The 13,342-nt window shown below is 42.2% G+C and overlaps 1 protein-coding gene across 1 annotated transcript; it reads right to left on the reverse strand.

Annotated features, from left to right (window-relative positions):
- Positions 1–63: 63 nt before the first annotated feature.
- On the reverse strand, positions 64–12,992 carry PLIN2 (perilipin 2). Its single transcript, XM_084305388.1, has 9 exons — positions 12,900–12,992; positions 11,469–11,525; positions 11,196–11,391; positions 10,452–10,534; positions 9,684–9,969; positions 9,185–9,369; positions 8,310–8,444; positions 7,337–7,627; positions 64–1,219 (listed from the first exon to the last, which is right to left on the reverse strand). The coding sequence occupies exons 2-9, from the start codon at positions 11,496–11,498 to the stop codon at positions 1,088–1,090; spliced, it is 1,338 nt and encodes a 445-aa protein (XP_084161514.1). The 5' UTR covers positions 11,499–11,525; positions 12,900–12,992; the 3' UTR covers positions 64–1,087.
- Positions 12,993–13,342: the final 350 nt, after the last annotated feature.

The following is a 13,342-nucleotide window of genomic DNA, read 5'->3' on the forward strand; positions in this document are numbered from 1 at the left end:
CCCTTCCCTCCCCGCCTCCCGTTGTGCCCTGATCCCCTCAGAGAGGCGAGGCGGGCGCCAGGCTGCGCAGTTCAGTCTTTTATTTCAAGGCATTTCCGTGACTTGGAAGTTCTCGCAGCAGCCCGCCCGGCGGCCGCGGGCTCGGCCGGATCCCCAGAGAGGCGCGCAGCCAGCGCTGCCCGCCGCGTGCCCACCGCCCCCGCCGCCACAGGGAGCGCGCCGGCTCCTCGCCAAAAGAAAAAAAATAATAAAATAAAAAAAAAATCGCGAAAAAATACCTCTGCCTGCAGTTCCCTCTCTTGGCCGTCATCACAATTTTTTTAAAAAGTTATTTTTCTATTGTCCAAACCTGTTGCTGTCTCTTCCCTTTTCCCTCGCTCTTCCCAGTGTCTCCCCTTCCATTTGCAGCCGCCATCCTTCCTTCTGGAAAACTTTCCTTGCCAAGCGTTCACCCTCCGCTAGTCTCGGGTCCCATAACCAACAGTAGCAGGATGACCAAAATTTTTGCACGCAGAAGGCATGTAGAGAGAAAGGGCATCCTTTTGTGCATAAAGCACCCTCAGATAAAGCACCCGAAGGGACCCTGCTCTAATCGCTGTAGGCACAGTGCCTAAAAAAAATAAAAATAAATAAATAAAACTGAGACGGCCAAAGCCTCCTGTCCTTTCCAGCAGCAAAGAGGTAGATGCAGAGGAGCTTTCCATGTAGACTCGGAAGGGGACACTTGGTGGGCAAATCCTCATCAACTCCTTTTGTTGGCAGCCCTTTATGCAAAGCACTGGCGTGTTCTCTTGGCTGTTGCCAACAGGAGAACAAGCAGCTATACAAATATTTAACAAAGATCAGATCAGTTGGATGCACTGGCTAGGCTATACCTGGTTTACAGAGCAGGAGTTGTGACACACAAGCTAATGAATCAACCTAGCATCTAATCCTCAGGGGGTAATAATCAGTTTTGATGCAGCTAAGTGAAACAGCACTGATTAAAAAAAGTCCAAAGCTAGATAGGATCAGATTCAAAAAGGAGAAATATAGGTTAAACGTGGCAAAAATACATTGTATCAAAAAGACGTTTTTCTGCTCTTCTTCATTCAACTCTTTGCCCTGTGGTGTATGGGCCATTTGTGCGTGAAAAGTCTTGTTGATCTTCATCCAAATCCAAAATGTCTGGGATATCATCTGACTCTGAAGACAGGTCTGTAATAGTGAAATCTGGTACCTGTATAGGAACAAAATTTCAGTCAATTCAAAAGTAAAACTAAATAAATTTGTTCAGTATTCCTGACTGAAGTCAGGAGATAAAAATGCTCTAGATTTCTCTAGAAATCAGACCCAAAATACTGAATAGAGAGTGAAATATATTCAGTCCTGCATTAAACATAAATATAGCATTAAGACCAAATATTATCCAAGACGTAAACCAGTTGTTCAGCAGAAAGGATTTTGTAGTAGAGGTGGAACAGAGCTAAACTCACTGAGTGCATTTAGTAAAAACAACGACTAGAAAAATAAGAATTGAAGATTTTAAACTTGTTTTGCACTTCTTCCTTCCTTGGGATCAATGGGTTACGCAAAGGAGAAGCCTAGAGAAACTTGATACAGATTGCTTTGTACCGCTCTGCCTGCCTACCACATCAAACCTTTCCTGAGAACACAAATACCCGGAACTGCAAAAATACACTGACCTCTATTTCAACTGCATATATTGTATTCTGTATTTTAAGCAGCTACTGGGTTTCAGGAATAGTTAGACATTAGTGGACACATGGATGTTACACACTTCTAAAAACCTTGGCTAAGACACTTACAAGCTTAAGTCCCATTAGCAGGACTTAGACTACTATGTCTCTTCTGAAAAATGAGATAGATTTAGGCAATTTACTCATAACCAGAAGTTTTCTACCCCAAGTGAAAAATTCATATATGTGCAGTTTAATTCGTGGTTAGGTTTAACATAGGTAATATGAATACTTGAAGCCAGACAGGATCAGCGCATGCTTGCTCACGGGACATTGGTTCTGTATGTCTGAAGAAGCAGTGGCTTGAAGAGGCTTCTAGGCATTTAGAATCACAGAATCTAGGAATGGTTTGGGTTGGAAGGGACCTTAAAGATCATCTGATTCCAGCCCCTCTGCCATGGGCAAGGACACCTTCCACAAGTTTTTAAACTTGTTTTGCCTTTCTTCTTTCCTTGGGATTAATAGGTTATACAAAGGAACCTGCCTAGAGATAAGGCTGCCCAAAGCCCCATCCAACCTGCCCTTGCACACATCTACAGATTCTCTGGGCAGCCTGTTCCAGTGCCTCACCACCAGTACTGGCTGGAGAAGCACTTTTAATTCATTCTGTAACTAGAAAACACCTTGCTTATGATCAATTTTTAGGAAAAGCATTGGAAAGAGAAGTCTATGCTTTGCCTTCCCTGAAGACATGCCAGAAGAACAGAGAACACACCAAAGGAGAAAGACTACTACTGCAGCTATCAGGTTGTAGGCAGCACTGAAGCACTGAACGTGAATTACTTAGTTCCTTAGAGAGTAGTTGACTGTAGAACACCAGGTACCTATTAAAATATTAATTAAAACTGGGCTTTGGAAGAATTTAAGCAGCATGCCACGTATCAGGCAATTGTATGAATACAATGAAATGCCTACACCACTTTGAGAGCCTAACCTTGCTCAAAATTAAATCAGTTAAGTATTCTCCTAAAATTCAGAAGACACCAGGAACATGGGAAACACATTCTTCAACTAGCAAGAATCGTCTTGCATCTTTCAGTTTATTGCATTTACCTAAATCTCTAATTACTATACTTAGAAAAACAATATATTTTGTCAGTACCAGCAGATGACCCCATACCTCATATCATCATACAAATAGAGATACATAACAAGTCTAAGGCAAAGTAGCTCTTGTGGAATTTGGAGTTTGTTTGCAAATTCACTTAAAAATGTGCCCAAACAGATAGTTTAACCAACTGGTTTATCCCCAGCACGAATACAGGGGAGAGAAAGAGTTGAGAGCAGCTCTGAGGATAGGGATTTGGGGGTGTCAGTGGATGGAAAAACTCCGAATAAGCTGGCAACATACTCTTGCAGCACAGAAAGTCAACTGCATCCTGGGCTGCATCAGAAGCCTAGCCAGCAGGTTGGGGGTGTGACTCTCCCTCTCTACTCTCGTGAGACTCCAACTGTAATCCTGCATTCAACACTGGGGCCCCCAGCACAGGAAGGACAGGGACCTGTTAAATCAGATCCTGAGGAGGGACACAAGGATGACCAAAGGGCTAGAGCACTGCTGCTACAAAGACAGGCTGAGGGAGTTGGGGTTGTTCAGCCTGAAGAAGAGAGGTTCAGGGGAGACCTTACAGGGAGCTTCCAGTGCGTAAAGGAGGCCTACAGGAAAGCTGGGGTGGGGGCTCTTTGTCAGGGAGTAGAGCGATAGCACAAGGGGGAATGGCTTTAAACTAAAAGAGAGTAAATTTAGATATATAGAGGGAAACCTTAGCTCAGAGGGTGGTGAGGCACTGGAGCAGGTTTCCCAGAGAAGCTGTGGATGCCCCATCCCTGGAGGTGTTCAAGGCCAGGCTGGATGGGGCTTTGGGCAACCTGGTCTGGTGGGAGGTGTCCCTGCCCATGGCAGGGAGGTTGGTTTTCAGTGTTCCAACTCAACTCTGTGATTCTATGATTCTGTACTTAGACTGAGCAGGGTACATGACTGCACTCAGTAACTGTGCCTGACCAGTGGTAATTTTCACTATGTTGTAAGTATGGGGTCACCTCTATTACAGAAATCCACATCTCACCTATTGATAATAGGTGAATCAACCTTTCCAGTTCAAGTTTGCGCTTTCTACCTCCTTAGTGCACACATAAAGGAGTCAACTACTTACTAACATACTAGTGGTATGCTCATAGCCATTAAATAATTTTAAATTGGAGTGTAACTGTGCATCAGAGTAAAACAGTGTTGGTATCAGTATCATTTATCTCAGTTTTGAGCATACTAGATTGTGTTAAAAGCACACTGCCATCTGCACCAGTCTAAGTAAATCAATGCAAAGCCTCCACTGTTATGGGCTTGCTTAGATAAAGGACTACAATTAACACAAAGGTGATACAGAAATGAGACTCATTTAGTAGTTGCTAGGAAGTTGAAACAAAGCCAGAAGACAGTTCTTGCAAGAATAGCGTTAGATATGACCCTTCTTTGTACTTTTCCTATGTAAGATACAGTTAGATCTTCCTAAATGAAATAGCATAAAACTTGCAGAACTCTTGTGTTGATAACACAAGACATAGTTCAGCATTTTTGCTGTCCAAATGTTAATATCAACACTAACTTAAAGCTCATCTGCTCACCCATTTTTTTCTTGCTGTATTTTTAGAGCTGAACCGTGAGCAATTTGATATTATTCTTGTTTTGCACTTTCAGAAGAAGCACTTTAGTCAGACCGTATATTATGCAAAAAAATCATTTTTTTCCACTCATAGTACAAAACATAGTGCAGTCAGCAGAACATCAGCTAGCTTCAAGATTTTCCAATCATGCAAATAATGAACAGATTACACTTAAAAAAAAAAAAAAAAAAAACAATAAAATGAGGTTCCCTTTTCTCTTTTTAACCAGCTGGCTTGGAGAAATTTTTTGTTGTGGTTCTTTTGGTTGTTTTAGCCAAAACACTATTTATTTTTAAAACAGAAAAGATTTACAAGTTGTTCTGAAATCCTTTTGCCTGTTTCTTTTCACTTAGCTTACCTTACTAGCTACATAGCACTACCGTAAGTTTACAGTTTAGAAAAGATTCTAGGGAAGGAAGTCATCATCTTACAAAGTGGGAGAGATTTCAAAAGCTTTTCGCCTTTAAAGAAAGTTTAGTTTGAGGCAAACTAAAGAACTCCAGCCCTTATACAAATCGTGTAGTTTTGGCTTTACTAATATGTATACTGCTATAAATATATTTGTGAAGCTTTATTTCATCTCCCATCATTTTCAATGCATCTAGTCTCATTTCAACGGGTTTCATTTTCTGAGAATGAAACAAGAAGCTTCATAGCTCTGAAAAACACTTCAGGGTAGTGCTTAGTCTTTTTTTTTTTTTTTTTTTTAAGGCAAGCAAGTTTATGTTGTTGTTGTGTAACTGTTTGTCCCTGTAATTTTACCTTTTTCCTTATAATTGCGTATATCAATCTATGAGCAGGCTCTGCTCAGTTTATATTTTAGGTTTTCTTCATTCGATGTGAGATTTTTCAGTAGTTATTAGAATGCACACCAGCTTCAGTTCCGAGGTTTTGGAAGATGTTCAAGACATCCATGCCTCCAGTGAGCAATTTAACTGGCATTCTACCTGTGCTAGAAAAAGTTACGTTTTATCTGAAGTCCCTTAATTGCAATTAAGACCAGAGACATGCTGTACTAGATTACCAGCAAGATACCCATGCCATAAAAGCTACAGTTCAGTTCCAACACCCTTCCAACACTGTCCTCATTAAGATGATCCAATAATCTTAAATAATCTTAATGCAAGGACTTGTACTTGGTACAATAAACCAAGAACATACTAATTCACCATAATTTAGCCTTCTCTTCTTCCAAGAAAGGGCTCCCCATTCCACTGGGAGTCAGAAACTTCATATTCTGTTTACTTGGTTTCTATGTGGAGGAAAAAATCACAATACAAAAATGCAGGAGTTTTTTTTTTTTTTTTAGGTTATTAGCAGAAACCTGTAAACACAACCAAGCGTTGTTCTAGTTGTGGCCACCAGTTGTAGCTCATCTGTAAAAGGCCAGAGTAACTTACAGAATTACCCAGAGTTACTTAGTGTTTTGATTTACACTGTTTAGCAAGTTCTTTGAAACTGAGACCAACATTGCTAAATTAAATGATTGCAATGCACAGTTACCTAGGGTATGTGTCAAGAATACAACTTACCTGGACAGTAATAAACCAAGAAAGCTTTTTTCCAAGTAACAGTAATTCTCGTCAAGGGAAGGGAGTCATAAGAGTTACTAGGGAACAACTCCACCCAAGTAGATGAGTGTTAATTCACATTAGTCACTCAAGTTCAAAAGAGGGTATATAAAGTAAAAAAGATTAAAGCTTGTGTTGACAGTTGAAGAGTACACACTCCTAGCAAGTGTACTTGCTAAAGTACAAAGCAGGTAGCTGGGACTCTCATACAAACATCTACTAGATGGGGAAGACTTTTTTCCTATACCCTTTTTTCCCCTCAGTGTAAGACCATCCACCAGTTCACAGTCTGCACAAGTAACAGTAAGCACAAAAAAGCAACAGTAAAGCAAAGACTGAATGGAAGGGAAGATGGAAACACTGCAGCAATGTTAACTATACACAAATAGATTTAGATTTTCAATGTGTCTACTTCATTTGCATTGCAAGCTTGCTTTCTCTTGGACCCAGATTAAAGGAGCCACAGAACAGCAAGTTACATGTTCTACACAACATACATGGAGACAGACTTGGGCTGCTGAAACATTTATTACTAAGGTACAAAATGTATTACAAAACATTGGCTACAAAAAGCATGAAACAGCAGGCACCTGAGTACAAACAGCATGAATCTTGTCTTTATACTGTCAAAAATATACTTTGATAATGATTTGGTCAGGTTACTGTGTAATACAATAGTAAGTTTACATCATTAGTATTAGCACTGTCACAGCATTCAACTCCAGCTGACTCAGTCAGAAACCCCACTATCAGCTTTGGAATTTTGCCCTCGCAGAATCCTCATGAATCATGTAACAGTTCAGTTTGAGACAGCCATTACAAAATAATCAAATGCATGATCTGCAGCATGTACAGAATTCAGGCGTACCTCGCTAGAATGCAAGGCTTTTAAAGGCATTTCATAGCATGTAAGGCTTTTATATTAGTCTGGTAGAGACTGAGCAGCAGATCAAATGCTTTCAGCTGTGATAAGAATCATTTAAGAATAACGATATTACTACCACTAATAAGCATAGTGAGGTTTCTTAACTGTACAAACAAGGCATCTTGACAACTGTAAGCTGCCAATATTTAGGCACTTCTGTTTGGTTTAGAGTGTCTTTACTACTCAGGACAATACAATGCATTTGTAGGAGAGAGTGTCCTCTCTAAATCACTTTCTCCCCCACAAGTTTTTTCCCTAAAGCTTTTTGACAGCTACAGTTGTTAGTCACTTGTTTGGTCAGTCTGCAGAGTACATGCATGCTATGCAGTTTACTCAATAGGGTGTTCAAGCTGTTTGTCTTCCTGGCTGGAATTTTTCTCCCCTTCACCTTTGCTCTCAGCATGCTGAATGCCAGGCAGTTGTGGGTAAAAGGGACCTACCAGCCAGTTGAGCGGCGTGTTGTTAACAAGATAATCCATCACATCATCCAGAGACTCTTTCATTTTCTTCAGTTGTCCTTTGCTAGTAGCAAGAAAGCTGTCTGATAGTTCTTGAAAAGAGGATGCTGACCAGAAGCTCTGGTAGACATCACTTGCCATTGACCCAACACTGCAAACCTGGTCCTGCACATTCTGTGGCAGACCCTGCAGGCTTGAGACCAGTGTGAGGCAGGTGGTCTGAAGCTGCTGAGTGAGGCTCTGTGCAATTGCTAGAGTTCTTGACTCTATGTGCTGGAAACAAAAACATAATAATCATCTGTCAGTATCTTTTTGTGACTAGCAGTTTTCTGTTATTTAAGAGATAAGGAAGCGAAGTGAAAAATGGTGGAAGTAAGATACAGCAGGTAACATACCAAGGATTAAGCATAGTCACAGACAACTTCAAAGTACTTGATTTCTCCAATGTTCAAATACTTTGGAACAGAAGCATTGCTAGCATCTACCCAGCAACAGATAAGGAAGCTCTTGTATCAACTCCGGATAACAAGTTAAAGCAGATTAGTATTCTAGTGGATGAACCACTCTTCAAAGCTATATAAGACTCGGTGTGTCTGTTCCTCAGGCTGCTTTATGCTGGGGAATTGCTATCTCATGTGGCCAAAATGAAAATAAGTGAATCCTAGCTGGTTACCTAGATATGGTTAATATCCCAACAAGTTCACAGAAAGAGGATTCTCTTGAAAGGAGAATAACTCGTTAGTTTTTGCAGAAAGTAGGCTCATTTAAGAGTTCGGATGTCCTCTGCTTTTCATAAGAGGAACTAGCAGCTGCTTGAGCTTCATCATTTAGCTTCCACTTTTGTAGAGAAGCATTCTGTGCTGTTAGGATACTGTGCACTTTGGGGACTGTTAGCCAGTGTTACCTTGACAGTATGCAATCCATTTATTTTCAGTTTACATGTACATTTATTTACCTCAGCACTATGCGATTCATCACCATCATTTTGACCTGTATATTTCTTCCATTCTACCCAGGATTGATACAGTTTTTCCTGAGCATTAAGAAGTTTCTGATTGGCACTATTCATGTTCTTTCTGGCATACTCGATCTGAAATACAGCCAAACAAGGAAGTAAAGTAAGAGTCCAAGCAGTTCTACTAGGGCTATCCTAAAATACCAGCTTTGTAATTTATTTTTTTTTTTTAAACACTTAAATTTCAAACAAAACGCTTCGGAGAACATCAGGATATGCTCTTTCTCCACAGGAAAAGCTAGCAGCAGTTCCATGATACTATGTAGTCTACCCCTCTACACCACAACTACTTCATCCTCCCCCACTGAACTCATATACATGGCATTGTGAGTATATTAAAGATCATAACTATTTATGTACAGTTTGTGCTGTACATGAAGGTACATAGTTAGGATCAGATGACTGAAGCACTCAGGAATGTTCAGAGATACCCACAGCAAGAAGAGCAAGCCCATGAAGAATCCTACTTTTTGTTAATATCAAGACTGAAGTAAAGCACTGAAGTGTTTCCAAATTGCAAGACACTTTCTTCAATGAATAGATGTGTCAGAACTGAACCTTTACAACATGAACACCTTTTAAATATAAGTAATATTTATGCAGTGCTTAAAATTACAAGTAACTGGTGGTCTGTTTTACAGATCAGCTTAATTTAGGACTTCTCCTGACTGGTGGAGAAAAGCTCCGTTGGGAATTACTTTATATTTTGAAAATGAATTTATTCACAGCTATCTGATTTTTCACTACCTGTTCTCTACCTTTGAAAACTATACCAACATTTGTTTCTTATACCCAAAGTGAGAACTTGAACTTACCAGATTAACGGTGTGGTGGAGCTGAGAAATTGTTTCCTGGCTTTTCTGCTTAGCATCTCTAACTTTGTTTAAGGCTTGCTGGTAGGCACGTGCACGGACCTTTGAAGACAGGGATCCTAGCCGAACATAGTAGCTTGGCTTTTGAACTCCAACTTCAAAACCTTCAACTTTTGCAGCCTCTTTTTCTAGAACAGTGGAAAGGGAGCAGATTGACCAGTGGAACAAAACTTAAGATGTCTGACTATTTCATTTGCTTCATAATAACTGAATATTTGATTTCCTTAGTAGTCCTTTAACAGCATGTTTGGTTGACAGGCACACATGTAATCCTTACTTAGGTTCATTCTGCTTGCCTGTCAAGAAAACGTTATTACAACCAGGAAGGCCAAAGACAGTTTGGGAAGCACGTGCCCCCTCCCCACTATAAGGTAATAAATAGATGACTGCTTGTTTCTCCAATACATGTATACCATTAAAATTAAACCTGAATTGTTCTTACCTAGTTCTGCTTCAGTGAGTGGGAGATACTGGTCTACAAGGGTCTCTGATTTAGTGAGAGCGCTGTCCATTCCACTGCTCACCATCTGCACCACACGACTTCCCAAGACAGTGTTAATGCCACCATTAACAACAGACTTGGTCATTTCCACACTGTCTTGCATGGCTTCTTTAGTCTTGCCCACAACTCCAGTGATTGTGTGAGCAACAGTTTCCTTGGCACCAGTCACAGTGGTTGTTACAGCTTCTCTGGCTCCAACAACTACATCCTTAGCATTGGCAACAACCTAACAACAAAAATAGGTTGATTCACTAAAAACATTTGATAAAAGGAGCTACATAATCCAGGAAACAGAATTACATCAAGGTTCATACAAGTCTTATCCAGGAAGAGCTTGCACTGAAAGCATATGGACAAAACAAAGATATGATTGTCATGCAGCCTTCAGCTCAAAACTCTTCAGTGAATGTAAATCAGTTTGTTTTACAATGAGCAAGAAAAAGTTTTTACAGGATGCCTACCAGTGAACAGCAGCTACATATATATCAAGTAGCAGGCTAATGTAAAAAAAAAAAAAAAAAAAAGAATGGTTCAGTGACCTCCCAAAAGCAAACGATTCTACAGAAATGCACTCCATCTCCTCACTGCATCTAAGCTGTGAAACAAGTGCGGCTTATAGGAACTCCCCGCACTGCATTTTTTGTATCAACAGCAAAGAGACAGGTATAAAGATCTTCTGGCCAGCATATGCACATGGAAAAGATTTACCTTGTCAGTGGGTTGATTCAGTATAGGCAGTCTCTCTTCAATTTTGTCCAGACCCATACATGCATAGTTGTTGGCAACTACAACTATGAAAGAAATTACAATAACTGATTTTAGGTTTTGTTTTGCCTTAGTATAAATAACTCCAATTGTTACTTGTTTTTGAAATGGAGCTCACACAGTAGCACATTTAAAGTAGCTTCTCCCTCCTTTTCAGGGGGATTTGAGTCAGCAAAGCCCCACAAGAAGGTTGGTCTACAGTGCCTTAAGCAAGCTCACTTGCAGGCAGAGAAAGTCTGTTCATATACCTTACAAGCAGCTGTTTTAACAGGTTGAAACATCTGGCCTACTGCCAGTTGAAGAAACTAAGGCTCCTGGTTACAATAGCCTTGTGACACAGTTGCCAAATACAACCACAAGTTACTCTGTGAGAGAAAGTACAAAGCACTTGAAAGTAGGTGAAAGGTAAGAAAGGTGTTGCACAAGCAACTACACAATCACCTTGCAAATCAAGAGGAGCCAGTCAGTTCAGTATTATGAAAGCTGGAATCAGCTTTGGATTCCACCACTCCCTCAAGTCATACCTATCTGTAATAAGTTACTCAACAAGCAAGGCTTGTGGAGATGGTTGTCAGCTATCTGAAATAGCACTCCAGACCAGCATGACTGTGCTCAGCTGTAAGCGCATGTTGATATATAAAGCAATCAGTTCAATTAAAGGTATCAGCAACTCCATCTTTGCCTTACTTTGTGGTTCCAGTTTCTGGATGATAGGCATAGCACTTGTCATGGCTACTGAAGTAATCGTCTTCACTCCTTTCTCTGCTATCTCACATACTGACTTCAGATAGGGATGGTTATCCTTTGTGGTAACGTAGGCTGTCGACACCATATCATAGGTGGAGCTCACCAAAGGAAGGTTTGCTACCCTTGATACAATGTTCTGTTTAAAGAGAAAGAGGTTGATTGACTTTTTCTGAACTATACATTAAAAGCCCTACTGGGCTATCTTAAACATACCTGTTGTGGATCAATTGTTGCTAATGCCATTTTTTCAGGTCTTCGGTCTTACACAGCCTATGAAGGAAGCATGTCAGAGTTAGGACATCCTCATATCTACTTCATTTAAACACCAGGCTTTCAAACCAACTATTGCTTTATGACCAATCCCACCAGATCAAGGGGATTAAGGATGCTTGTTCTTGCATGTAGGAGATCCATGTGAAGTACAGCAGTTCACTACAGAATTACAACTTAAGTCATGTATTTTTTCTAGGAGAAATATATATACTTGGTCTCAACTGTTGAGCCGGGGTGAAGGAAACCTACCCAGCTGTTCTTAAGCTAAGTTTTTTTTTTTGTTTGTTTGGTTTTTTGTTTTTTTTTTAAACCAACTCTAACCTCTCATTTAGGATGTCTAAAGGACAGACAAAGACTCCACCACCAGTATCTTTAATCAAATTAACATAAGGGAGTCAAGTTTGACATGTGGTTAGTTGTTATTGTCCAAATGTTGTGGGCACAGTGTGGGACTGAGGTGAAATACTCATTTCAATAACGTCAGATTAATTCTCACCCAAGATGCTCCACTAAAAACAATAGGCTCATTATCTCTGCTGACATATCTGATGCCCACACAGGGTTTCCACTCCTCAGTTACTCAAGAGTTAGAATTCCTGTAGCATGCACAGTCAGTGAACTTCCCCACAACAGGAAATAACTTTCCTTTGTGCTAATTTAGGAATTACTACCAAGCCCACATTGAAACAGGCTGGGGAGAGCAGTTGTTCAGCAAGCCTGTGCTACGCAATTATCTTCCAACGTGCACTCCCATGGAGAAAACAGTAATAGTTCTCCCCATATAAACCCTATAAAAGGGAGAGGGGAAGGAGATGCTGCAGGAGAACGCAGACATTAATACCCAGAAGTGCGTTGTCATTCTGTGAGCACACAGAAGCCAAACAAGATCTGCCAGCACTTTTTGCTTCAACAGCTCCACAGGGCACTTAAGCTGCCGCAGAGCTTGCCCACAGGAGAGCAGAGAGCCTTGCAGACAGCAGTCCCTGAGAGGACAGCGGTCCTGAAGGCTTTGCTGCTAGGTGCGCCAGAAAGCCCGACAGCAGCTTTACACATGTGACAGCACCAGAACAGGAAGCCTTAACTTTCTGCTTCGCGTCCGGTGAAAACCTCCCCTCGTTGCACCAGGGGGCAGCGACCACAAAGACAGCGGGGCCCGGGAGGGCAGCGGAGGGGCCCCGCTCACACCCACCCCGCGCCCTGCCGCCGGCCGGCAGGAGGAGGGGCCGCGTCCGCAGGGATTACCCGCGGCTGCCAGCGCGTCCCAAAGGGCCCGGCCGCAGGCGAGCCCCGAGGGGCAGCCAGCGCTGTGAGGGCGCCTCTCGGGGACCCCGTGCAGGAGGCGGGCGAGTGGCGGGGCCGCGCGGTACTCACCGGGGCTGGGGGCGAGGAGGAGGAGGAGGAAGATGAGGAAGATGAGAAGGAGACGCTGCTGCCGCCCGACCGCTCCCGCGCCGCCTCCGCCGCGCACTGAGGCGGCCGCCCCGCGTCCCGCGACTTTATAGGCAGCGGCCGCCGAGGTCTCGCGAGAGCTCCGCGCGCGTCACGGCCGCTCCGCGTTGTGGGGCGGGCTGGAGGGAGGGGGGGGTACGGGGGTGTGGGGGTGTGGGGGGGAGGGAATTAGTTCGTAAAACAAAACCGGAAAAATAAAACTGTGGAGAAAGTTTGTTACAGGGAACTCGTGTTCAACTTTTCTGTCAGAAACCCAGATCCCGGTAGTGTTAATTAAGGTGGGGAATGACAAGGAGCCAGCGTATCTGTCACCGCAGCACGCCGAGGCTCCTGGCTGCCCCCTCAGTGCGCCCCACGCCACAGCC

This window comes from Netta rufina (genome assembly GCF_964035555.1).
Source record: "Netta rufina genome assembly, chromosome: Z".
NCBI lineage: Eukaryota > Metazoa > Chordata > Aves > Anseriformes > Anatidae > Netta > Netta rufina.